Raw genomic sequence first — 27,353 nt, forward strand, 5'->3', positions numbered from 1 at the left:
CAGAAGTCTTAACAATACTCAAAAAAAAAAAAAAAAAACCCAAAAAAAAAAACAGATGCTGTATCATGTGAGAGATGACGCAGATTGGAAACTCCAAAATTTCAAGATTGAACTGCTTATGACAGCACAATTTGTGCAATGCTTACGCTGGTGGAGGTGATTTCTAGGGCATGACCAAGCCCTTAGAATTAAACTGTGAGGCAATATACCTTCTCTTCATCTTATATCTCAATAAGGCTCACTGTAAGCTCAGCTTATCATTAATAAAATGAATGCCCAAAACTGGATTGAAAGATGCAAGAAAATAGAAATGGAAACCACAAAAGTAAGCTGCTTTGGTTTTCAGTTCAGTCACCATATTCCAGAATGCAATTTGTTTGTCTTGTTTCAAGTAGACAAAAATCACCAACTTTCAAGGTGGCTTTAAATGAAGGAATCAAATAATATATTCGGGATCCCTAAAAGCTGCAGTGCACAATAAAGTAAACAAATGTGAAACTTCCTTGTTTCCATATCCTGATTCCTTCTCAATACAAAGTTAAAAAAAAAGTCTTTAGACATCCAGAGTATGGGGGTGCACACACACAGAATACTATACCAAGAAAGGGATATTAACAAATGCCAGTGAAAGGCCACATTTTGAAGAAATGCGTGCCAGTGTAAGAAGTCTGTCAGTGAAACATATGCCTGTGCTCAAACTTCAAAGCAAGTGCTTAAATCCTTGTGTGAACTGAGTAGGATGAGCTCCTGAATGGGTTTGCAGAGTGCGTGCTCTGGTCTCCCCACTGCACATGGGTGATTTCATACCAGAGCATGCAGGACATCAAAGTGCGCAGGGTTTGCTCACCAAGGGGCTACTGAAGGCAGCAAAAAGGTAGGAATTCAGTCATGAGTTCCCCCCTCCTCTCTGTTTTGTTATCGGTACTATGCACGCAAAGAGAGGAGAAATAAGCCCATTAAAAATACAAAACCCCATGCTTTCACTCCTAAGAGGTAGAGCTGCCAATTTTGAAATGTCCTGATTTAAATTCAATCAATGAAATCGGCATGGTTGTCTTAGCAGAGTATCTCAAACCAGGGCAAAGCTTCAAAGAAAAGCAGCACATTCTCCATCCAACTCTGTCCTTGCCACAAAACTCAGATCTGCTTTTCAGTTTCCCATTTAACGACTTATAAAACCTCCTACTTCACACTGCTACGGAGATGCTTTGGCTGGACGGCAACAGCTCTGACAACAAAGAAGATGACAAATGGGAGGAAGGGAAGGAGTGGGAAACAAGTGGGGAAGAGGAAAGATAGAAAGGTGGGAGTGTGCTAATGATCTTTTTTGGTATCTAAAATTTAGGGGTCTTTAAAGCTTTTCACAAAAGCTGAATCAATGATAAAAAGAGATGGTGAGAGGCTCCAGTATAAGCACACAGGTAATACCATTCTCTATAGTCCACGTCTCTTTGCCAAAGCACATCACAAACAACTGGAGCACATTTTGGGCATACTTCTATGTGGGCAGCCGAGGAAGTGACAATGTTCAATCTGTGATACATTTTTAAAGCAAATGACTGCAACCTAAATCCTGATGATGCTTTACAAAAGGTTTGTTGGTGAAGGTCTGCAGTCCTTAGCTTTAAGCGCATTTGTTGAAGGGAGACTCATATTACAACAGTATCAAGACAAAATGTTTCAATGAGACCTTAGCGATAAAGCACTTGAGTATGCAATTCAGACTCCACAACTGTAAAGTCAGAGAACTTCAGTATGCAACTGAGTGCAGTGTCTTAAAATAGCAGAGGGGGCTCCAAAACACAGTTTGCTTTAAAAAGAAATACGTAATAAATAAAATAAATAAAAGCCTGCCAGTGCTATGCAGAACTCGACTGAAACCACTTAGGAGCTCTGCTCTAATGCCAACAGCACTGTATTACAAAGATGTGTGTAGGATCTCTACTAAAATATGCTGACAGCCATTATACAGCACTAGATAGCACTTTTTTTTCAGATTGCTTTGGGATTTACCATGTCTCAGCAAGGATGTGCGCTGGACAGACTTTGTCTGTGTCATGAGCTGTATCAGAGTTCTATACCCAGCTCAAAAAGCAGTCTGACTCTCCTAGGGTAAGGCTGTGATTACTCTTATTTTGCCATGGCTAAGTAATATCCCTGAGAATATGCAACTGTTGGACACTGAAGAAACAGCTGAAAACACTTGTAAAGGAAAAGGACAAAAAAACTTCAGACTAGTGCAGTTTAAGAAATTAAAGCAGTTCATGTAGAGTATACAGAGCAAGGGTGCTGTTATCTGAGTCACAAAGACTGCTATCTGTATACAGGTCAGTTGTTTATAAATGTCAGCCACTAAACAAAGACAAGGAAACCCAACCCATCATCACTAATCAATGAGCCAAATAAATCAAGCAAAAACCACCTACCTCTTCTCCATTTCTAAATTTGAGGGCCAAAGTTAGTTGCTTGTCCTCTACAATTACTAAGAACCATCTTCTATGCTTGCCAGAAAAGAAATTGTCATCTAGCTGTGTATTTGTTTATGTGTAATGATCTGGTCTATTGCATCCTTAGAGGTATAACTTGGAGTTCAGCTGTGCAACATGCTGCAGCATTTCTCAGTGGTAGTTTGAGAAGATAGCATCCTTAAGTCTTAAAAGCGCTCAACATCCTGCAAGAACAGTGCAAGAAGCAGCACAGGTTTTGAAAGCAAGGTGACCTTGCTCAATTCCATTTCTAAAAGTCCCCTATTTAACAACCCGGACACTGGCATCTCCTGAAGCCACCATCTTCACAGAATGTTCCCAAGCACCAATTCCACAGTTTAGAAAGACCAACTTTACACAGAAGAGCAAGGCAAGAAAGCCTGCTCTGAGGGCGGATGCCATGCTAATTACACAATATGCACTGCAGATCACTTCCTATTTGTTGGAAGAAAGAAGAACTGTAAAAGTTGGTAATTGCTGAAGCTAGTGGCCCAGTGAAGCTGTTCAGTTCCTTGCTTAAGAAATAAACCTTCTTTACTTCTAGTATCAAATACTTGGCTTGGCAAGCTACTAACAAGCCAGCGGTTCTCTCACTAGCTGAAAAAACAAAACAGAACAAATGAAACAAAAGCAAAAAATGCCCAAGCCTTTAAGTGCTAGATCTGTTTTGCTGCTACTGAAAAAGCTTACAGTTAAAAAAAGAGAAGTCAATTTCCATCATGATTTCACTATCAATTTTTAGAGAAGACTGATCTCTTCCTGCCCTCCCCACACACTCCTGCTATTCTGCGGCAATGTGGTCTCCATCTAATCACAGCATTAAGACCTGTTACAGAAAAGTTTCCCACATAATAGCAGAAAAGATTGAGGAAACCACAGGGGATGGAGAGCTGGTTGTTCTGCTGGTTTTTTTTTTGTTTTTTTTTTTTTGTTTTGTTTTTTTGTTTTTTGGTTTTTTTTTTGCATTCACACTGTGAAGAAGCAGACAGTCATATCTCAAAGGCTCTCTGCTTCATTTTTAGCACTGCAAGTACTGAAATAATTGAATTGAGCTTTGGTCAAAAGTTTTGACTTCATATTTAAACAAACATATACTAATTAAAACAAGAAAACTCCAAGAACTAAAGACCCTATATCCTTCTGATTCTATCCTGGTGCACGTAGGGACTATAGATAGTCACAGTTCAGAAAAGATGACAGGAACAAGAAAGTCATACTACTTAAATGCCCAATTACAGTTCTAGTATCTTGCTTTACTCATCAAGTGTGTCATTTGGTGTTTTCTTCACTCACCATATACTTTTCTTAAAGCCTCCAGTGCTAGGCTCCTGAGAAAAAATCAAGTATTACGTATGCAGAGACTGCTTTCTCAGAATGATGCAGCAGGCCTGCAGTACATTCATTTTAGTCAGAATGTGCTTTTTAGCCTAGCAAAAGCCAGTATTTATCCTGTGAGTATGGTGACAACAAATTGTACGAGGATTTACCAAAGTTTAGGAACCTCATGAGCATTAGTCTTATTTGCCCATGAGTTATACTCAGCTCTTTGGACAAAGCTATCCAAAGCCATCCAAAGCCCTGTGTCACTACTGAGAAACCCACTTATACCTTGAACTGGCAGTAAGTAACTCATAGTGTTCTAATCTTCAACACAAGCAGGAATTTTGTCCTTACTCATTTATGTATAACAAACTACCTAGAAGGATTTCTTTATCACTTCTAACAGCAACTAGGTGCACTTTTTTATCTGTAAAGGAAGAAAAGTGCAAATTTTACCTTCTTACTTCCTAGCCACTTCTGCATAATTTTAGATTTTAAAGTCTGCAAATGGCATAATGTACAACAACTCGGTGATAAATTCTAGCTTCCCCTAGGCTTTGCTATTTCATGCTCACTTTCAATAATACAGGGCAGAGGGAACAATAGTGGTACCAGTGCAGACAGAATGGCACTCCATGCTCACAGCGTTCCCTTCTCTTGTCATGCACACACTTTTCCTTCCTGCACCACAATATATGTTGCAGCACGCTCATCTCAAGCAATATGGGCAGGAGCATCTTGCTGTGGAGGGCACTAAGGAAAATTTCCTTTAGATTTGGCTCACTGTCAGGAGCCAGAAGGGAAAATGTGGTACAAACAAGTAGCTGGGACAGAACACAATGGCTAGTTTCCAAGACTGGTTCCCTGTGGAAGCTCAGACCACCAGCTACATGTGCTCGTGGTGAAGATCTCTAACACTTTTAGAGATGCTGCACTAACAAAACAAAAAAAAAAAAAGCAACAAAAAAACCCCAAACATAACAAAACAAAAAAACAATTAAAAAAAAGATTCAACCCAAAATAAGGTAAAAACTCACTGCATACCTGTTAAGCTGGCATTTAACCACCCTTTCTTCTGCTACAATAAGGTTCACTAGAGTGGGAAGAACAGGGCAGGAGAGAGTCCGAGCCAGCAGTGCCTGCTTGGTTCCACGTGGATATCATGACAGCTCTGCTGCATGCGCAGCTCCCACACAAAGTGTGGAAGCAAAGGGCAAATTCTGCTCCATTACTTTTACAAGGTGAAGGGAACAGGGAGTGAGGAAAGTGAGGAACAGTCCAAAACATTCATTACAGACATAGTTATAGCCCAAAAAGAAACTGTACCTCTGCATTTAAACACAAAACAAGCACAACAAGAAATAAAAACCATACATACCCTTCCCCCCAAACACTCACACCTCTCCCACCTGAAAAGCTATACTGAACAGAAATGATATTCAAAAAAATCTTTGTTAACAGACACAGTCCCTGAAGTTTTAAGATGCTGTCTTACTGTAGTCATACCACCTCATCTGACTCCAAACCATGTACTTCATAGAGAGTGTCCAAGATATTTAGCTGCTTTTCCATGGCTGGTAAGTAAATGTTGAGGTCCCTCTGCATTGCTTTGTAAAATGTTTCCTCCTGAGGATCACAGTCTTCTACAGACAGAGCTGCTACGAAGTCTTCGTACGTTGGAGCTGCCCTTAAAGCTAACTGGGAAAGGAAACAAAGCTTTTAGATTTACCAAACAGAACAGGAAAATAAACCCAAGTGAAACTGTGACACCTAGATTGCCTAGATTTAATACACTGACACATATATGGATATGTTAAGTCTATTAATTGATAAAAGAGACTAAACTGTTTATTATCTCTGTGTAGATCCTCATTTTAAGAAATCCTCAGAGGTGCCAGATTTATAGGAAGTGTCAGTTTATCATATTTTGTACAAACAAAGAACATCAGAAGTTACTTAAACAGAAAATCCAACTAAGTCTAGATTGTTAGGGAAGCTCCCAACCTGCTTCAGCACTGAAGTCCCATTCTCAAAATGCTTTTTAGAAAACTCTCCTCACTATTCCTGTTTCTCCCAATCCCAGTTGTGATCAGCTGGCTGAGGCATTCCTTTTTCTTTTTGTAGTCTCACTAATAATTTCCAGAGAAAGACACAAGGGGGAGCTGGTAGACCGGACAAAAAATAAACTACTGGAGCCTATACATTCAACTCTGCCACACTGCATCAGCCCTTCTCAAATGCTCATACACAAAGAAAGATGAATACTCAAACAAGCAATCTCAAAAGATCGCTTATTTTAACAGGCATGCAAAAGTGAAGTGCAAAACACACGATAAAAAACAATATACATGCAAAAATAATCCATTTCAGGTCCAGAAAACAAGTTCTATCCTGAAAGCTCAGCGCTAAATACCTTGATAGCTACAGTGTGCGCTCTGAGAATAAGATTCTAAGAAAGGAATCTACTTATTTTAATGTTTCAATTTTTAATACGACATTAATTAAAAATAATAGAAGCTCTCAATAACAAGACCCTCAAGTTTAACAGTAGCTAAGAGAAGCACTTACCGCAAACACCCCACGGACAACCCAACCATGGTGCTGCCGTAATGTCTTTCCATAAGCACTGTCTTAAAGTAAAACAAACAAAACAAGATACATGTATGGCATTTAGTTTTGCATCACCAAAGGATATTGCAGCTTAGGAACAACTAGTCAAGGATATATTATTGCTACCTGATGCAAATGATTGCTTTAAGCATTAAAGTTATGACTCAAAGGAAGGAAAAAAGGAGAGGCAGATCAGGATTCTGCACTGGGGTCTCAGCTCAGCTGTCAGCCTCCTATAATGGCAAGTTAGTGTTCTAGCAGACAGGAAGGCAAAGGCAATTACTTGATTAGCTGTGCTTCATTACTAACTTTTCCTCTATTATCTAGTTCTTAGTTCAGTGCAAGTCTGAGAAAATATTACATGGGATGGAACTATATTGTGAGCAGATCATTAGCCAGCTTCAGCCTACATGATTAACTCAGATAATGAACAAGAACTTTCTCTTTACATTTGAGAGCCAAGTTTAAGAACCCTCGAAACAGAAAGCAGAGTCTTAAAAAAAACAAAACACACAAACTCCATACCTCTCTTGTGAGTGCTCCCAAGTGCAGCCTTGGATGAAGATCCTAATGTTCCTAGATAGCTCCACTTTCATATAGAAAATATTTTATATACAAAATGAACACCTTTGAGCCTTATTTTCCAAGTTTGTTACTGTCAATGTTCAATATCCTTGGCTTTCACTTTAATTTTTAAGTATCTGGTGTTGTTACAGATTCCCTGAACTGCATCGAGAAAATATCTCTTTTGCTGCATCTGGATCTTTGCTCAGCGAACCGCAGACAGTTATTCTTGAAGAGCATATAAAATCAGTAAAAGCTAGCCACAGTATCTGCTCCAATATGAAATACTCCACAGCTACCAGTCTAATGACTGGCAAATATATCCTTTTTATCTTTACAGTAAGAGATGTATGTGGAAGGTATACAGCAGTAAGAGCAAAGAAATAAGGGGGAAGTAAGTACTGTGTAGCAAATAGTATTGACAAGTCTATTCTCGGCCTTAACAACAAATATAGAGGCAAACTTCTCAAGAAACTGAAGAAATAGAACAGCAACTGTGAATTTGGGAATGCTCTCGCTGCATATCAGCGGAGAAAATGGGTTGAGACAAAGAACTTTTCTCCTAAGATATGTCTGCTCCCTTGCCAGAAGTATTCCTATTAAGCAAACATTTATGTGGCACTAAATCATTATTTAGCAATCTGCTTGATGATGGCCACTTTTAAACAACAGACGTTTTCAGAAAAAGTTGTGTCTTGGAGGTTATTCATATTATTAATCACCAAAGAAAAGAAAATACATTCAAAACAAGAAGGAAAATAGCTATGTAAATTCACAAGCACATGAAGAATAAACCAACTGGTACTTACTCAGAGCTGTTTGGATATTCTTTTCTCCATTCTTCACTTCTGTCAAAAACCCTTTCAAGAACTTTAAGCCTCTTCCAGAATGAAACAACAAAACAAAGAGAAATCATATTTATAACAAAGTAAGTCCCATAGAGTTCGGTACAGCTCTGGAGGTTTTGTAATGTCAGTATACAGTCAATTTCTCATTTCCACATATCAGAGGGATATTCTGGAGCCAACTCAACACCCATTGCTTACAAAACTCAGAATTACAGAATCATTTTCAATCTGAACAAAGAAATGTAGCCACGTCCTCCAACCTCTCTTCCAGCTTAAGGAAAAAAAATACTCCTGAAACATTTGTGCTGAAGACTGAAATGATCTGCATGATGTACTGTCCCAGCAGGAACAGTCATTCCCTATAACTTGTTCTGTTGTTTGTTTGTTTTTTTTAATAGAAAAAAAGACTGTCTGTGATTACTTTCTCAGGTCTTTTGGTAAAGTTGCTGCGACACAACTACAGATAATACATTAATCTTGAGCTTAGTCAATTTAGATGGAGCCTGTGAAAGTAATATACATAAGCTTGTGCTGACCCTTTGTTGCACTTGATCGTTTAGAGTTGAAATAGTTATAAAACTGTTACCTTTTCAGCCATAGGAGTGCCTCTGTAGCAGAATTTCTAACTTGAGCTACACCTGCACTGACTTCATGCAGTACTATCTTCTGCAGGGTATCAAACTCTTCTTTGTTGGTTATAAATTTCTGATTTATTTTCTGGAGGAAAGAAAAACAAGAGGCAAAGCTTTGTGTTTGAGATTAAACAACAACTTGTCCCATGCATGCCACTTATTTATCATAATTTTTTCCCGCAGAGAGATATTACAGATCCCCCTCCACAATCAGTTCCATCCTCTTATACTCATTACGTGTCATTTAGAGGCTGTACTCAGGCTGAGGGAGTTGGGCTAGGCTGAGGGAGTTGGGCTTGTTCAGCCTGGAGAAGAGAAGGCTGCGGGGTGACCTCATTGCAGCCTATCAATACCTGAAGGGAACCTACACCCACGAGGGGAGTAAACTCTTCAAAAGGGCTGACAACAGCAGGACTAGGGGAAATGGATCGAAGTTGAAGGAGGGAAGATTTAGGTTGGATGTTAGGGGGAAGTTCTATACAAGGAGAGTGGTTAGGCCCTGGAACGGGCTGCCCAGGGAGGTTGTGGATGCCCCGTCCTTGGATGTGTTTAAGGCCAGGTTGGACAGGGTCCTGGGCAACCTGATCTGAATGTGTGTGTTTGGTGGCCCTGCTAGGCAGGGGGGTTGGAACTACATGATCCTTGAGGTCCCTTCCAACCCGGGTGATTCTGTGATTCTGATTCTGTGATTCTGTACTGAGGGATGTGGTTTAGTGTGAAATACTGCTGATAGGTGGGCACTTGAGCTGGATGGTCTTAGAGGTCTTTTCCAACATTGGAGATTCTGTGATTATGTGGTTGGGCAACTGCAACTGACAGGCTTATGACATGCATTCCCCATGGCTGCACACAGCTCCATATACACCTGGCTAGTCACGAGGGGCCACAGATTTGCTGGATCAGCCTTGCACCACGGCACTGCCTGGTTCTACCTGCACCAGGACTTGGCTCCTACTGTGATCCCACCACAAAACGCAAACGAAAGCAAGTGGCTCAGTCAAGGATCTGCTTTTTTTTTTTTAACTGCATTCTTCCAGTGTTTGTTATCATACACTCAGGAGATATGCTTTGCTTTTTTTGTTTTCAGCCTTGAAAGAAAAGCTATGAAGAGTCTCACTTTGAATACATCTTATCTCACAAGTAGCAAACCTTTTCAGACTTAGAGCTGGAAGAACTTTCAGGAGAATCTAAGTTGAAGGATTTGTTCCCCATTTGCAGCTGCTGAGAAACTGGTTCTTAGTGAGCTAATTTGCTCCTTCTTGGGTGAGGAAAGGTGTTTATGTCCTGTTTGACCAGCAGTCTAAAGTTAATATTGATATCACCACATAATAACTTATGATCTTTTCAGCGCAGAATCAAAGTCATATAAATTATGTAATAGACTTTTTACTTGGCAGTCAATTAAGTATTTTTCAAGTTTGCTCATACACAACAGTTGGATTTACTAAATACATGATATCTGTAAGAACGGAATTAGAAATATTTCAGCATTCTGATCAGGCAGATAGCAAAATTATCAAATGTTATAAAGCCTTCCAGAATTGACTACTACGACAAAAATTCTTGGGGTCTGGTAGCTAAGGCAGATATTTTGTTTAAAAGGCAGCATTAAAAAATCAAGTTACCTTGATGTTACCTACAAAATCCATTTTAACAGGAGCAAAAACAGTTGGTCCCAACTTGTCTAGAGGAAAAAAAGGGATACATACTTTAAAATTATTACTCTTTTCAGTCCTCATGTCCTAGTACCAATTTTATTTACTGTCTTAACAATATCTCTAAAAAGCTAGAAAAGTTAGCTTTCTTCTAAAAAGGAGAAGCTAGAAGAACAACATAAAAGTCTTTCTTTTGTGCAGAACAAATCTGTATTGGCTGGAACAAATGTTAAAATACGCAGACTTCCAAACGCTAAGTCCTCAAGATGCACACTTAAAAGGACTTTATACCCACTGTTAGATTTAGGGACAATGGAGGTGAAGGACTGCACCAGCTGGAAACAGAAGTTATTTGGGGCACGGGGGAGAATCAAAGAGTGACAATAGATAGTACAGCTGATGGTACAGCAGACAGCTGTACTGGATGCATAAGGAATTACGTGCTGTTCTTTTGAGGAGAAAAAAAAATTACTGTTCCAGACATAGCCATGGATTTCCAGACAGCTTATACACAGGTCCTATCTAAATGAGAGAGGATCCTCTATAAAGAGCAAGAATGAGAAACATCTCCTAGTACCAGTCACATTAATTCTGCTGGCAGGAACTACTTACATTACCTTAATTCAGGGAACTAAACAATTTGCCAGAACAACTGATCCACCTTTTCTCCCAGCTGGTGGCAGATAAAAGGACTCAGAGGCACCACAGCATGAAAAGAAGCTGCTTACCCAGAACGGGCACAATTGCATAACATGACTCCAGGAACTCTTCTGTCGGTATGCCCTCTTCCTCCTGAAGTTCAATATCACTGAACCTGGTATCCAAGACGAGCAGAAAAAATTGTTACTTTAACAATGCCTTTTCTGTAACTGCTAAAAACCAGAGCTGTTTCATGCTTACTTAATTTGAACAGAATTAAAATTTATACAGATTAAACCACCAGCATAGCTTTTGTTTTAATAATTTAATGTCTACAGAAAATACACATCTGGTGGCATGTGAAGCATGTAATTACAAACAAGGGAAAAACCCTCCCACTTCTCTCTGTACAACTGATTTTACAAAGGGCATCTTCATCCATTTCTGTGCTTTATGCATTCTTGTTACATATTATTTCAGCAAATTAAGCTTTGCAGACAGAACAGACTTGAAAATGAGTCAATTAAAGGCTTAAAAAGTTTTATCATCCTCATGATTTAAATCTGCAACATGTACTACCTATTGCTCATGACACTGAAGAAAGTAGGAAACCCGTTTTCATTTTCATCTTCCTCACACAGAGTCAATCCACTTAAAGAATTTGTTTCTGACTGCAGCAACTTCTGGGCATCAAGGCTTTCTACAGCTTGCAGCTTGTTCTCTCCATCTTCCTTCATGCCTTAAAATTCAAAGAAAACAAAAGAATAAATAAATAGAAAAAGAAAAGCCACATACCCATACTATTATTACTATTCCTCAAGATATGTCCTATTTGAAGGAAGGCATTAGGATAACTGGTCATGTAAGTTTTCTCTGCCAGCACCATGACACCACACTTCTACTGCTCTCAGCTACACTAAGACAACATTTAGACCAGTCTCCTTCCCACTATTTTTAATCAGCCAAACCAAGTACCAGGCTGCAATGTCACCATACTCATGCATCCTCAACAAGGACAGCCTTAAGTAGAGAAGAGCTTTGAAAATGCTATTATATGCAGGTCAGTACAGATTGATCTGTTTGAAGGAAAATAGTTCTCACCCAGCTGTAGCTTCCCCAGTACTGGTAAGCAGCACTGCCCATTTTCAGAAGCTGACTTGTTTGCTTTTCTTGGTAAGTAAAGTGCCTGTTTAGGTGGGTAGTGCTATGATATTAAAGGTTGTTGCATTCTCATGATTTGAAATAATAACCTTCGAGTTTCCCAGAAAAAGATCCTGTTCTCTTTTCCCCCAGTGCAGTTAGTTTTATTTCTCCTCTAGGGACAAGTACATCTGCTTAATGCGGAGGACTACAAAATCACTTCCAAAGCCAAACTTATCTAAGTTTTATATACCCAAAGAAAGGTCACATCCATGCATGGCAAGACCTCCTGACCTCATAGGAAACTGCAGGCCAAAGCACATCCTACTGCCACACCATTAAATAAACAACCAGAATTTCTCAGGGAACTTCTCTCTCCAGAAAAGGAATACTTGCCAATGCCACTGAAGATTTATAGACCCGAAGTGAAATTGAACTTCTGGCAGAAAAGATTCAGCTGCAACAAACTTTCTTCCTCTGAAGATAGCCTGAAAGTAATTTTGCAGCAATCCCAATCATTTGCAGAACCACTAAATAAGCCTGGAATGTGTGCTGGGTGAAAAGAACCATTCACATCTGGTAACAGCAGCAGCAATGAGACTTCACCCATGATCCCCAGGGCAAAAACAAACAAACAAACAAAAAAACCAACAAACCAACACCACAAAAAAAACCCAGAGAAAAATGGCCTCAGCCATCACTATATCCCTGCCTTGTTTCCAAGCAAATAAACGCTGTAAGGAAATGGTAAGGAACAAGAGTTTGGAGGATGTCACTGATTTGTCCTGCAAAAAGACAGAGGACTCAGAGAGTAAAGAAACAGCCCATGTCCTCTGTGAGTGCCATGCATCAAGACCAGGGACTTCTGAAATATCTAATTCAAATAGTAAACCCTAAGTGACAAAAGAGCAAAAGCTCTGAGATGAAGACATGCTAAAGTACTTCAAACCTATAGAGAAATCAAATCCACTGAAAAGATTTTAATAGGTTTGATTTCAGGACAGCTGGGAAAAATACTGGGGGTAAACACCTCTTGTCAGGCCAGGAAGTCTAAGAGGTGCTTTTAACATACTCTGTTGGAAGGAAAAAAGCTTTAGTTTTCCATAAATATTTGTCAGAACAATCATCAGCAACTACAAGGTCAACCACTCTGACACAGGCACCTAAAACTTCAATGTTCCTTTCTGACACTGCAACCCTATATACTCGCAGAGGTGCTGATCTTCCCAGCAGAGAGCCTCTGGGAATTAAATACTTGTTCACAGATCAAGAAGATCCCATGCTCTGCCAGAACATATCGGTGCTCCTGTCTATCAGCATCTAGAGAAGCCTGCACCTTTCCAAAAGAAAAAGAACATCTTATTTGTTCCCCATTCAGTCCTAAGACCAACAAGGGAAAGAACTAAGCTGAGAAGACTTGACAACGGGCAGGTATCAGACTGAACTACACTGACATTCCCTTTCCCAGGAAGCAAAATATCAGCAGCACTCTCTCAGGCAGCCTACAGAGCCCTCCACTTACACTACAAGAATGACGATGCTGGGTAAAGATGGTACTCAGACTTACCTGCCGAATCTTCTGCAATATGATCCTCAACAGAAACAACACTGCTCCCCTCATTTGTTTCCAAGTTTAAACATGCTAGACTTTTTATAAAGGTTTGCTCTTGCTGGTTAATTTCTGCTTTTACAGAGCCGTTTTCACAGGGGTTCAATTCCATCTGTCTGAAGAAAGTGAAGGCATGATGGTTAGTATGAAACAGTACTTCTTCCTGAGAAAACACACAAATAACAATACAGGAAAAACAGTTGTCACAAATTACATGCTGTCACAGACTGCTCTGAGCAAAATAACTTCTCTACAATAACAAAAGGAACAAGGCCACTTATCCACAGCAAGCACGATATATACGTCAGTTTTCAGAATATCGAATGTACTGACAATAATCTATTAAAAAGAGATGCAATCAAAGAAGTTCAACTGATTACAAAAAAATGGAAATCACGGGAGGTATTGTAACCAAAAATCATCCCTGCATTAGTGCTTTTAAATACTATGCATATAATATATATAGACAATTCTTGCCATTTCATGATATTTCTTGCCATAAATAATATAGCTTGCTCTCCATCAATGATTTAATGAGCTTATGCAGTGGAACCTAAGATGTAGGGAAGAGCATCGAGGTAAAAAGAGATGGCTGGTGACTGGCCAGGAAGTCACATGGTGGATGGCTGGGGAGGAGAAAAATAAAGGGGAAAAGGCTGAGAAAGAAAAGATATGAAGTGGGAAGAGCTAGCTCCTTTTCATTGCATCTGTTCCCAAGTATATGGCTCAGAGCAATATAATTCTACCTGTACTCGCTACTGGTAATATCAGAGAAAAACATGGAAAGAACAGACACTATCAGAAACAGATTAGAAAAAGATTTATAGTAAAGATTTATTATACCTTTCTGTTGAGGTGTGACTGGACAAGACTGAGTGTTTTATCTGTAAGATAAGAGGGGGTGGGTGGGGAGACACTATCTATAATAAGACTGTATTGTGTTTCAGAACTTTGCATTTTAACAAATCCAAACTGCAGTCAGCAGAAAAGCTAGGCATAGACCCAAAAACAATATACAGAGAAATACGAAAAATATGACAACACTATTATAGAAAAAAAAAAAAAATTACTTATTTCAGAAGCTAGCTACCTAGCAAGTACCAAGTGAGATGCCATATAGCACATGTACAAAACTAGGGCAAAGTGTTTTCCTTGCAGTGATATTTTCTTTACTTAAAAAAAAAAAACAAAAACTGAAAAACCAGGATGAGAAACATGGAGCCAGGCACCAGATAGAGCGGAGTGGATTCACTTCTCAGGTGCAGTGAAGTATCTACATTTCTACGTACACCTTAACCAGCTGTTTGCCAGAGATGCTTCAATTTTACACCTGTAGCTATGGATTTGAGATTAAAGAAAGTCAGTAAGAAGATAAGCTCATCAGCCCCTGGTGGCACATTAAGACAGATGTGATGCTAGTAACTCAGGAATATTAATTGCTGTGATCTCCTACAATGGACCACCCTGGGCACACAGTCAGGATTTTTTACACGCCTGCAGCTGGATCAGGCCCTGAAAGTTAATGGTTAATAGCTTCTACCTATAATTAAGAGTTAAGAGATTGGCCACCAAAAAAAAAAAAAAAAAAAAACACCTCATTATCTGCTTCCACAAATGCTAACTTAAGAAACGGCACCTTCCACACCAAGACTGATAGAAAAGGGTACTGGTCCCTACCCTGTTTGTTCTGAGAACTGCTAAATGTGGGGATCCTGGAGGGGTCTGATGTAATAACTCAGAAGTAAAGGCAGTATTTGCAATCTGCATACATTCTTCAAGAGTCTTCAGGAAGGTGTCACATGTTGATTTCAACAGAGCTCCCACATCAATCCCACTCTGTAGGAATAAACCAATTGGAACACACAGACACACCACAGAAGATCAGCTTGGATCAACTAACATCTACAAATCCCATAACTGCTACAGACATGATTGTTGCTTGACAAAGCTGTTGTTTGACAAAGTGTCAGCTGCTGAGAGAACTGGCATCCCATATTACTGGCCCAATGCCCCTTTATAGCATTGCTGCTTTCATCAGTTTTTCTCTACAACAAGCAGAGTAGATTTGTATTATAATATATATATGTATGTATATTTTATATATATATAATATATGCCTTTTAAATTACACATCTCTGATGTTAAAAATAGATTAACTGTAAGCTTTGCTGTATTCAGTAGTGGTACTCCAGTGGTATCACTGACAAGGGAAACGAAAGTAAACAAACGAGACAGAATAATCTGAAGAAAACTTTTGAAGTAACTTCAAAAATCCCACAAGCAAAAAAAAACAAACTTACACAGAATGAAGTAACACATTGCCAACAACAATACAGTATTACTTCATTTAAACAAGAACTGTTGTGTGGGTATGCAACTTCCCACAGGTCCTCAGCAGAAAGACAGTGCAACAGTAAGTGTGAACAAATACTGTACTGGCTAACCAGAAGAGTTCAGAAAGCTTAAGTCTTTATTGAAGAGGTCCACACCAAAAATAGAGCTGTACCTCTGGTTCTGATACAGCAGAAATGCTGGCTTCCTTAGTTTTATGCACTTGCTGAACAAGAAGGTTACAGTATAGTCTAAGTTCAGACATTTTAGTCTTCAAGGCTTCTGTGTTTTCAGTGAACTCTAAAAATGAAAAAAATAGTAATGTTGAATTCAGTGCATCCATCTTGCAGTATGTGATTTTGTAAAGCTGCTGAGACATTACTATCCAATCTAATTCAATGAATACTACTGTGTTTCAAAGCATTTTCTATAAATTCAAAAAGATGAGCAGGGTTGGCCAAATATTACACTTGTGACAGGTAAATACGTTTCACTATTTGCTGCCATAGGCTCAGAACGTTCCTAGGCTTACAGCACAGAAAAAAACAAAGAAACAAGTAGACAACATTTGACCTCAAAGGACCTTATGAATAAGACAAAATCCCTACATACTGTATTTTTGTTTGCCTGTTTTTACTAAGTAGCAAACAATTACACTGAGTTAAAGAACTGGGATTCTACCTTCTGAGCAGAAAACGCTGGAGGGAAAAGACATTTACTTTCAAGTACAAAACTTAATGTATATCTTTGAGTCATAGAACGGTTGAGGCTAGAAGAGATCAGCAAGTCTGACTCCTCTGTTTAAAGCAGGGACAACTAGAGCAGGTTGCTCAGGATCAAGTCCAGACAGATCTTGAATACTGCCAATGCTGGACTCTACAACCTCTCTGTGCCACCTGTTCCAGTGCTCCACCACCCTTAAATAAAGACATTTTGTCTTGTATGAATGGCATTTTGTGTACTCTTCTTGTACTCATGGAAGCCATCAGCACAGTTTTCAAAATATTTATACACAGCATGTCTTAAGGAGAAGTATTCAAATCCCTGCAGTGAGAGTTAATGCCTGACATCGCTATCTAGAGCTCCCACATCTTGGTGTTTATCAGCACCAAAGGCCTGAAGCACAGGTTGGACACAGAGATCAAGTACTGATTTTGTCATCTTTGTGTTTCATCTACTAGGGGTTGGGGAAATAAAATGCAAACATGTGTGACAGCAAAAGGGATTTCTTGCCTTTTTCCTTTTGTGTCCTGCTGTCTGTCAGACAGGCTTTGGCAGTTCCTAGCGCAACCAGCCACTTTTGCCTCTCAACTGCATTTCTTGCTTTCAGATAGAAGTACTGTTCCCCTGGGATGATCAGGTCCATTCGTGTGTTATCTGCAGGATGAACTAGAAGCAACACAGATTTCAGGCCAGCTCCTCCACCTTTCCCAGCCCAACTGAATATCTCAGCAGATATGCTAGCCTCAAAACTCCCCCACCGCCATTTTGTTACTTCTGAGCAAGGGAATAGACAGGACACGTATACAGCTGTGGGACAAAAGGCTATGAAAAGCAGCTTCACAATCAGTACAGTAGCATTCAGGAGCTGTGCCTCCCATGGCAAGTAAACCCATTTGAGAGAGCAGTATCAAAGTTTATTACTCATAATTTTAGTTTTAGCACTTTGTGCATAGGAAGAGTCACTTGAAGCTCTGTGTTCTTCCACTATGGCTCATGAAAGAACAGCGACACACCTCCATGTAGAATACCCACTGTATGAGACTTGCAGCTCTTCTAACATTTTCAAAATACTACCTTGTACATAAATCAAGTTCCTTATTTACTAGAAATACATAGCATCAAGATAAGAGCACAAACAGCTCTCGTGACCCGAAATTTCACCTAAAATGCAATATATGCTTATTAGCCAAACCTTGTGCAATTGCGTCACTGCATCTGACTTACCTTGAATTTCACACACAGCCATTTGGATGCTTCCTTTGCAACCCTTCCAGGCATCTTCCTGAGAATCATAGTAGGACAAGATACCACCACAGAGAAGAAACCAACGAGGCTGCCAGCCTAAGAGACAAAATTGCATTTCTCCATTACTGCATCCCCTGCAATTCCACCACCTCTCTAATTCAAGACTTGCTGCAAATAAGGCCCCAAAGATTCTTGGTTCCCCCAGGAAAAATAAATCATTCCAACAGGTAAGACTGTGACAGGTCTGGATGTTGTACTCTACAACCACTGCTTGCCAGCAATTACACATCCTTCCTGCAGGCAGATGGACTTGAAGGCTGTCAGCTACACTCCGGAGGTATATTCCTGAGATGCCAAATGTCATTTTCAGTAGTTATACTAGCAAGGTATAACGGACTCTTTCTCTCCTTATAGCACCTTCTCAGAACACCAGTTTCATCCACTGCTTCTCAATCCACCCCTTCATTCTCTCCAGAAGTCAGCACAGCTGTCTTGCCTTATGTACCTACCTTCCTTCAGAAAGGCCCATTCCAACTACCTTCAGAAACAAAAGGCAAGAAGATCTTATATCAAGGGAAAGAGGGGGAATACACTGATTTCTGAAAGTTGTCTTTTAACAAAGCTTTTCTCAATAGCTTGTGAAACTCCCATGCTGTCCCTATAAAAAGCAGCCTGTAATTAATAACTTGCACTTCTGGACCCATTCCAGGAAAACAATGAAAACACCAGGCTAGACCAAAACAAATCATTTTGAGCATTGCTTTTGCCCACCCTGCTGCCCAACTTCAGAACTAAACTATCCCTTCTGTTTTCTTCTTTTGGAAGCACTTCTTAGCATGAAAGGATACAAATAAACAAGACTGAGTAGCCACCATTTATTTCTAATTAAAAACTAAAAGCTCATTAACCTAAGAAGTAAGACAGCAACGTCACTGGAGCAAATCAGCTTTCATTCCTGAGCTGCAACATGCTTCTCTGGACAGGGCCAGAGCTGAGATACCCATATTCCACACTGGGTCAGCAATCTTACAGGAAAAAAACATGGCCATGATGCACGCAGCACCCCAAGAACCTGAGCACATCTCTTTGGAGGAGTGACTGCTCTTAATCAGCTGGCTTTAAGCCAGTGCTGTAGCCAAGCATTACTCGGTTCACCCCTAGAAAGCCCTACAGCCCCAGACAAACAGTAGGAGATGGGTTTTGTTTTGCGTATAAGCAGTACCACAGCACGAAGGACAGCCTGGTCTACACATTACCAAACCTTTGGGGAAATGGGAAAACAAATTAAACATAAAGCCTTCTTCATATTCTTCTAGAGCTCCTCCACTGCTTTCTAGAAGAATATAAAAGTGTTGTAAATGCCAAAGCATTCTCAAAGGTTCTTTATTTTGCTTGAATGGCAAAAACTACAAAGATTGAAACTTCTAAAGGAAAAAAAAAGAAAAAAAGAGAACAAGTTTGGTTCTTATTAGTCTTGTCACCAAAATACAGTAAGTATCCTAAAATCATTATTTGTATGGAGGAGCTCACAAAAAAAAGGAGATGATTGTTGAGGAGAGAGAAGCAGTTCATTGCTTCAGACACTTGATGGCACAGATTCAATCCCTTAAATAACACAGTGTCACAGTCAATACAGGCCTCTAATTCAGTCTGGAGATCCAGCTGGTGCACGCAAACTATTTCAGCTTTGCTCATGCAGCTGATGCTCTACTAAATTGCATCTCATCAATCAAAGGCTAAGCTATCAATTAGCCAACATGCAAAGCACTCTGCCCCTGTCATTTCAGATGCTGGTTAAAAATGTCATGAGTCAATACATTTTGTGGAGGCTTTTGTTTGTTTGGGGTTCATCTGCAGTATCAGCAATTATCTGTCTTGCTTCTTGCTTTGCAGAACCTAAGTCTTCTTTATTAAGAAGGCATTAAAAGTGCAGAGATAGACAACTGTTAACTTGAACAGCATATATTTTCTGAACACAATCATCACTATTCTAATAAAAATGCATTTTGGTAAAAGTAAACAATTAAAAAAAACCCCAATCACAGCAGGATTCTGTCAGAAGATGCAGTAACCACCTGGTTCTCAATGCCACAGGAAGGTTATCCTAAACAACCAGCTAAAAATAGTGCGTGGCTGACAAATCCCGGACAGTGCAACAGGGTTACAATCTTCAATTACAGGCACTTCACATTCACAGACAGACAAAGAGCAGAGAAAGAAAACAACGAAGAGAAAGCAGCAAAAAGATACTTTGATAAGCACAAATCCTGGCTTTATTTGGTTTTATTCTCTACCCATAAACTCCAGTAGGAAGACTGCAACAGCTGGAACGCAGGCTTCATCTGAGATAGAAAGCTAAAGCCAAACCTCTGGCGAGAGCACTGACACAACAGCAGCATTTACTGAGTCCATTCATATCGCTGGTGTACAGGCACGACTAAATGTAGCACCTGCTTCCACAGCTTGTCTTAGAGGCACAGAGCCATTAACAATAAACACCCAACAGACACTGGTTACTGGTCCTAATAAATACAGCACTTCTTTGTGAAACTTGAAGTTAGTACCTGCAGAGCCTGGAAGACCAAATATTGTCCAGCACAGAAACAAACATTTAAGCAGTTTCCCCAGTCTGAGAGATCTGCCTACTTCCATCACTACCCTTCAGGAAGTCTGGATGTGGCTGTTGCTGAGTAAACTTGACATTTCTTGATAACACCGCTGAAATTTGGACATAATTCAAATTTTAATGTTACACAATTCAGACTCCAGAAAGCTCTGGTTGCAAAGTACCAAGCCTGGAGAAACAAAAAAACAAAAAAACTCCACATTTGAAGACATGTAGATCATGTCAGACATCCATAACGCCAAACCATCTGGGAGAATTACATACTCAAGAAGTCAAACTGATGACCTGGAAAACAAGCTGCAATTAAGAGATGCCAGTTCCAGTTGCATTTCTCAAAGGCACAAAGGCAAGACACATAGGCTTTTATTACTACTTGCTTCCCAGGAGAATTTTCTAAAACTTTATGCTTACTAATTTCTTGAGCTTCAACATAAGTCTTTAGAAAAACATATACAATAAATAAATAATCCTTGGATTTCTTGGACCTGAATTCAGATTTTAAGTGTGGATAGGAGATAACTACGAACCTTCCACATTACAGCAACATCCACCTAACAGGAGCCTACACACCCCCATCCCCACTGCTAATATCCCAGCAACATGACTCTGTGGCAGGCCTTTGCACTTCTTCTTTGCAAAGTCATGAGAGACATCTCACAGCAAGTGCAAGCAACATCCATCTCTTCATCCCACCATGGGTAGGGTAAGCAGTGTTCAACATACTTCCACCCATCATTTTATCTCCCAGCACCCAAGGTATCATGTCCATGACTGATAGCCTGATGAGAACTGCTGGAAAAGCTCAAACAAGCCCAAGGCAGTGCTGTTAGCTTGCAAAACCTAAGTGAAATGCTAAGTTGCCAGCGCTAATGCAAGCCTATGAATGTAATACAAAATTTGGATCTTTGCTAAACCCAGCCTGCCCCTCGTTGTTCAGATAGTAGCTATTACCCAGAATACACCATCTTCTTATCATGTAACAGTTACTTACAAAATGCCTGCCTTCCAATGATGAAGAAAACTAGGTTTTCCAGTAAAAGGATGCATCTTCAATGGACACAACACAGGACCGAGTCAAGAGATCTTATTTCCAGCTGCCTGACACCTTGCTGAGCTGTCCCAGGCTGTGCTGATAAACTTCCTCCTCCACTGAGCTCCCTGCACTTCCTCAGCTGCACAACACAAATAACACAAATACTCCATGTCAGCCCACAAGCAACCCTATTGATTTTAACACACTAATATCTGAAGGACATGGCATGGATTTTTCTGTCAAAGAAAGGCAATAAAAATCTCCATGCTGCAAAATGACAAAATGTTTTCAAAACCCCAACTTGTTTGTAATCTCAAATATTAGGAGCATACATGGTAAATCTTAAAGTTCTGATCTTAAGAATTAATTTCTTTTACCTCTTATGAGATTAAATTCAGTTCTCATGTCCAAATATTTAATGTTATCATTCAGGAACAGTATTCAGAAGAAGAGCATTTTGCCTAGACAAAGCTTGAAAATTTCCCTTTTCCCCTGCAGAAACAATGCAGGAATGGGCTATCCTGACAGAAGTAATGTGCACCAGAACTGCTGCATTTCCAAACCACCTTCCAAAGCTATGAAAGGATTTTGTGAAGGTGCAACCTGAGGCATCGGAATGCATTTTGCAACCTTAACTCTGTAGTGAAGCAATTTGCCAGGATAAAAATCCACACATGAGGGACAGCAGAAATGCTGCGAATGAACGGGTCACGATTCATACAACAACCTTTGAGTTGTTATCCTCTCACCTAGAGAGCAGCTGCCAGGAATGCCTGCAGACTACTTTATTAGGGAGGATGTGCATGGTAACAAAAGGTAGCCATAACAATAGCCTCTGAAAGCCTTGAAATTAACAGACATAGCACTTGAACCATTGTATCACTTTTTGTCATGAATTCATCACTCTTTTGAGGGAGAAAAGTGGTGCAAGTGAAGCACACAGCAGCTAGAACTGGCTTAAATACAGAGACCCTTTCCCAAATGTTTTTTCTCCCAGAAGTCTCACAAAATCCAGCCCCATTCCAAATATAACTGTTAGCACAATACTTGCAGCACTGGAAAAGCAACCTGCTATCACAGAGCAACTGTCTGTGTGTTTGCAAATGTAGCTCTAGATAGCTCTACAGCCGTGGCCAGCTATCCTTAAGAGGAATGGAGAGCATCATCCCAGTAACCAGGCATTTTTGAAAGGGATGGTGAAAGGACAAAGGGCAGAGAAGGGATTGATTGCTGACAGTGATGGAGGCAAAAGTGCAGCAAATCAGCTCACTGCTCAGACACACTAATTTGAGTCTTCTAAGCAACAAAACATTCACCTATCAAAATTCCCCTCCTCTGTTCGCACTTCCCCAGCTTCTGTCTGTGACCTGCGCTGTGGTTAACCTGCTAACCGCAGTCAACACAATGACTTTACCAGAACACACAAGACAATCTCTACCGTCATTCTGCCCCACCTTCTGCTTGTGTTCCCTGTGATGGCTTATTTCCGTGCAGAAGGGCAGAATGAAGAGGCACCGGTACTGCAGCATACCTGCTGGGAAGCGCTGTGCTGCTCTGCAGCTCCCTCACCTACAGAGGAGAGAGGGGACACTGCCGGCCTTTCCTGCAGCCTCATCCAACTTCTCTGCTGCAAAGCACGGCGCTCATTTCCAAAAAGGTATGACAGAAGCAAGACTGCTGTGTGAAGGAAAAGCAGTGGAGTGAGGGAGGTGTGCTTGCAGAGAATGGATGGGAAAGGTCAAATCACACAAACAATTACACAAAATGCAAAGACTAACAGCTAGTCTGACAGCAGACACGGTCAGTAATGCTGGTCAGACCACTGCCCTTCTCATTTTATGCAGTCACAAGCTGGACTATAACCAGAGCCAAAAAGAGGGAGAAATGTGATAAACAAAAGCTTTTGGGAACCAAATGTTTACTTAATGTGCAGTTTTCAACTACTTCCTCCATCTAAGAAATAGAGGACTTTACTTCTCAGAGCTACATATCGAATAGATGTGTACATATCCCCCATCCTGAAAGGTCAGATTTCTTAAACTCTGAAATCAAAAACTCATTCTAAGCAATAGCATCCAAATATCCGCAGATCTATGTATCCATAGCTACAAACATTTGAAAGAGCGTCAGTTTTCTTTAAAGTTTCCCCTCAAGTTGTTTAAGGAAGTCTGAATCATTAGAGACATGAGTAACTTCAAGCTCTACATGAAGCCTAAAATCTACTGCTTGGTACTGGCTCTTGGCATCTTGGAACAAACTGCAAAGAATTCAGAGTGTAATAATAAAATTACAGGGAACAAACCATAAAGGCAGACGAGAGGAGCCAGCTGTGGCATGTGGTGCGATGCAGCATCACGAGCAATGGCATGAATGTGAGGTGCCTTAGGGAAGATGAACTTGGTAGGGTTAGAGTTACTCAGCAAAGGGAATATTTAAACACCAGGAAAAGGTTAGAAAAAATAAAACCAATCAAAGCCACTTCCCTAAGCACATAAAGAATGCTAGGCAAATCAGTGGAGGCAGTCAGCATTTTTCTTTCTAATGACTAAGCTGCCTTTGATCCACAAGCCAAGACCTGATACATCCCATCCCTTCCAGAGTCAGCCTCAGTCCTGCCTGGGGCCAGTTAACCCAGGTAAAGCATGCCTTATGCTGAAGATCTGAATTTAATTCAATTTCAGAAGTAAAATTGTAGAAAAATCAATCAGAGTGCCAAGCTGATACACACATAACTGAAAGAAAGTATTCCTTGTCTCCACCCTATTTCCCTTTGGATAATAATAGCTTGCTCATTCTATAAACCTTGTGAGAAATCAAAATCCCAGCTTATTTTTACAAGGCAATCTCCGAAGAGTTAAGAAATTTATTTTCTTAATCACAGAGTGTGACAAACAAGAAGTGTGACTTGCAGCCTGAGTTCAGCAGAAGCATCACATGGAGGCAGCTTCCAAGCAGAAGTGAGCAGCTTGTGTGTGCAATCCATCTCTGCTATCTACTTTTCTTTGTTCTGCAATCAGCATCCCCCCTGTTTGGGAACAGTTACATTACAGCACCGCAGCCAAAAGTCTGCTTTGACACTGTACGTGCCAGAGAGCTCTCAGCTGGCCTGGGCCACAGGGCAGCAGCACAATAGACCAAAGAGGCATAGGGAAGGTACAGGGTGATGCTCTTAGCACTCAGACTGCTGGCTACAATAGGCCTCACAACTTTTACCAAGCAATGCTGAAATACAGTTTTGGCGAAGGATGAAATGTAGGAATTTTTAAGACCAAATTGCATGCTCTGATCACAGACTTGGCTGAGGCTATCTAACTTGCATGCCTCCAAGATTTAAGATAACCAGAGTTTAAGGATTTGTAATTGGAAGCTTGCTGATGCATCGTATTTACCAAGTGAAAAAGTTCTACCACATTTAATACTTCAGCAACGATTCTTACAAAGGGCCCCATTCTCTTTAATCTGCTTCAGAGGATGAGACACAGAAAAGAGTATCTGATCCCTACTCTAGGGAATGTGCTTTAGCAGTGGGGTTGGACCGGATGTCTCTGGTCTCCCAGTCTCTGCACCTCTGTAACTCCAGGAAAGTTTACATGACCATAAAAAAAATAGTAGTAATAATGACATAAAGAGAAACCACTGTCTGGTGACCATTGTATTGGGGATAAAACAACTGAGTTCTAAAGCCCAAACTCTCTACACTTGGATTTCATGGGCAGCTTGGAGGACCTGTGTGTAGAAATCACAACACAAACTGAGGCTTAACACCAGAGGAAAACCTATCTCCAAGCAGAAATCAATCAATACTAACTCACATCATCCTAATCTATAATAAAGCAAACAAATGTGTTTATTGTGAAACGAGGTAACTTGTTTGAGCAGTAAGGAAAGTTCATCTGTGTTTCAGGTGGCAATCCAAACATTCCAACCTTTGCCCATGGTAAATCCAATTCATTTCCTACTTCTGAAACGTTCTTGCTATCAAGTAAACATGTAGGTCATAACAAAGATGTAGCTTCCTGCCCCAGGGCTGTGGGGAAATACACCACTGTATTTTTTTCTGCATGATCGCATAAAGTTATAACTCAGTGGCCTCAGGGCAGAAAATATATGCCTAAAGAAAGCACATGCAACATTGCTAGTTTGCAGAACAGCCAATTTACTGTTCTCAAACACAACACAGACAGCCCTTCAACAACCTGGGAAAAGACAGGGTAACCTTGGCCACTATGTTCACTAGCGGAAACAAGAAATAAGAAAGATACTTCAATCATCCATTACATGGTTTCTCCCTGTGAAGAAGAAAGCTTATCTAGCTTTCACTTGTGGCAAACCTCATGCACCCAGATAAATCAGATTATTTCGCCCTGCATTAATTCAGATTGACGTTTGCACAGCGTCATCTTTCTTCATAACGGTCGATTGAAAGGGAATCACGGAATCATTAAAGTTGGAAAAGACCTCTAAGGTCCAAGCACCGACCCACTCCCTTCATGCCCACTGATCACATCCCTCAGTGCCACATCCACGCTGTCCTCGAACACCTCCAGAGACGGTGAATGCACCACCTCCCCGGGCAGCCGGTGCCACTTTGCAACTCTTCTGGAGAAGAGTTTTTTTCCTAACGTCAGCGTGGATAAAAGATAAAGCGCTGACGGAGACGGACCATTTCTAGCAGAGCAGCTGCTGAGCCCACCACAGCCGCGCGCCCGGCAGTGCCAAAGGCGCTCGCTCAGCTGCAGCGGCACGGGGACACGGAGCTCAGAGCTCACGGCATGAAAGCAAGCGTGAGGCTTCAAAATACGCCCCAGCACCTACGTGAAACGGGCGAAAACAAACAGACACAACTTTAGATCAAACGGACACAGGACTTGATTTCTTACCGACGATGGGGAAATGACTAATAACACTGCAACCCGCACTGAAAGCCGAGAACGGCTGCTCCCGCCGCACAGATACCACAACATAAGGGTATTTACTAACGAAGAAACCCACGCCTGGTGCCTCACTGTCTGATTCCCCTCAGAGCCCCGGAGGCGTGAAGGGGAAGAGCGGCAGGAATGCCCCAGCACATTCTACCCCGCCGCCTGGCTCGCGCTCGCCGCCCGGCCGCACCTCGCTCAGCCCTAGCTGGGATCGCCAGCGCCCTCCCACCCGCACAGCAAGGCGCGACTGACACGGTGCCTCCCCAGAGGACCAGACCCCGCCGCTGGCGAGGGACAGCGACTCACCGCTCAGGTAGTTGGTCCACTTGTACAGCACGCCCTCCATGGCGACCGGGCCCCCGCCCCCATGCAGCGCGGCCGGCCCCCGGCGCGCTCACGCCGTTCGCCGCTGCCTCCCGCCGCCGCTTCTGCCGGCACCCAGGGCCATAGCGGGGCACCGCCCGCCCTGCGCGGCCCGGCCCCCGCCGCCGTGCCGGCCCTCTGCCACGCTTCTGGCGCAGGGTGCGCCCAAAGAACCACCCCTCAGCGCTACGGTTGCGTAAAACATTCCAAGAATCGCAACTCCGCCTGACGAGCACGCGAAAAGGGGAGGGAACGGGCGCAGCACGCCCGAAGCAGGTGGCCTCCCGCAGCCTATAGGAACGCCTTCTTGGTGACGGCGCTGCCCAATCGGAGGCCGGCAGGAGCCGGCTCTATTGTGCGGACTCTCCGGCGCGCTAACGTTCGCTTCCTGGAGCTCAGGTCCCGCCCCCTTCGCTTAGCGACCGTCTCGCAAAACGCCGCTTCCGATTGGGCAATCCGAGCCTCGGAAAGGGCAGCCAATGGGCCAACGCTTCTGCTTGAGCTGAACCAATCAGAGGACGTGGTTCCCCCTAGTCCCGGCCGGCAAGAAGTCGAGGGCTGCCGGCCGTGAGGGCAGCTGCCACGTCTGCGGGCTGGCCGGGCCGAG

The 27,353-nt window shown here is 41.5% G+C and overlaps 1 protein-coding gene across 2 annotated transcripts; it reads right to left on the reverse strand.

Annotated features, from left to right (window-relative positions):
• On the reverse strand, positions 1–26,762 carry PLEKHA8 (pleckstrin homology domain containing A8). 2 transcript variants are annotated; one of them, XM_042816794.1, is made up of 14 exons: positions 26,690–26,762; positions 17,782–17,898; positions 17,068–17,223; positions 16,010–16,134; positions 15,181–15,339; positions 14,347–14,387; positions 13,462–13,619; positions 11,334–11,493; positions 10,844–10,929; positions 10,086–10,144; positions 8,415–8,545; positions 7,790–7,860; positions 6,375–6,436; positions 1–5,504 (listed from the first exon to the last, which is right to left on the reverse strand). In XM_042816794.1, exons 1-14 carry the CDS (start codon positions 26,727–26,729, stop codon positions 5,307–5,309), a joined length of 1,563 nt encoding a protein of 520 aa, XP_042672728.1. In that variant the 5' UTR covers positions 26,730–26,762; the 3' UTR covers positions 1–5,306. The 2 variants fall into 2 exon arrangements, with proteins under 2 accessions (XP_042672728.1, XP_042672729.1); XM_042816795.1 differs by lacking the exon at positions 15,181–15,339.
• Between the last annotated feature and the right edge of the window lie 591 nt (positions 26,763–27,353).

Source organism: Centrocercus urophasianus, unplaced genomic scaffold (genome assembly GCF_019232065.1).
Source record: "Centrocercus urophasianus isolate 14NV4802_14NV808 unplaced genomic scaffold, USGS_Curo_1.0 seq_16, whole genome shotgun sequence".
Classification (NCBI taxonomy): Eukaryota; Metazoa; Chordata; class Aves; order Galliformes; family Phasianidae; genus Centrocercus; species Centrocercus urophasianus.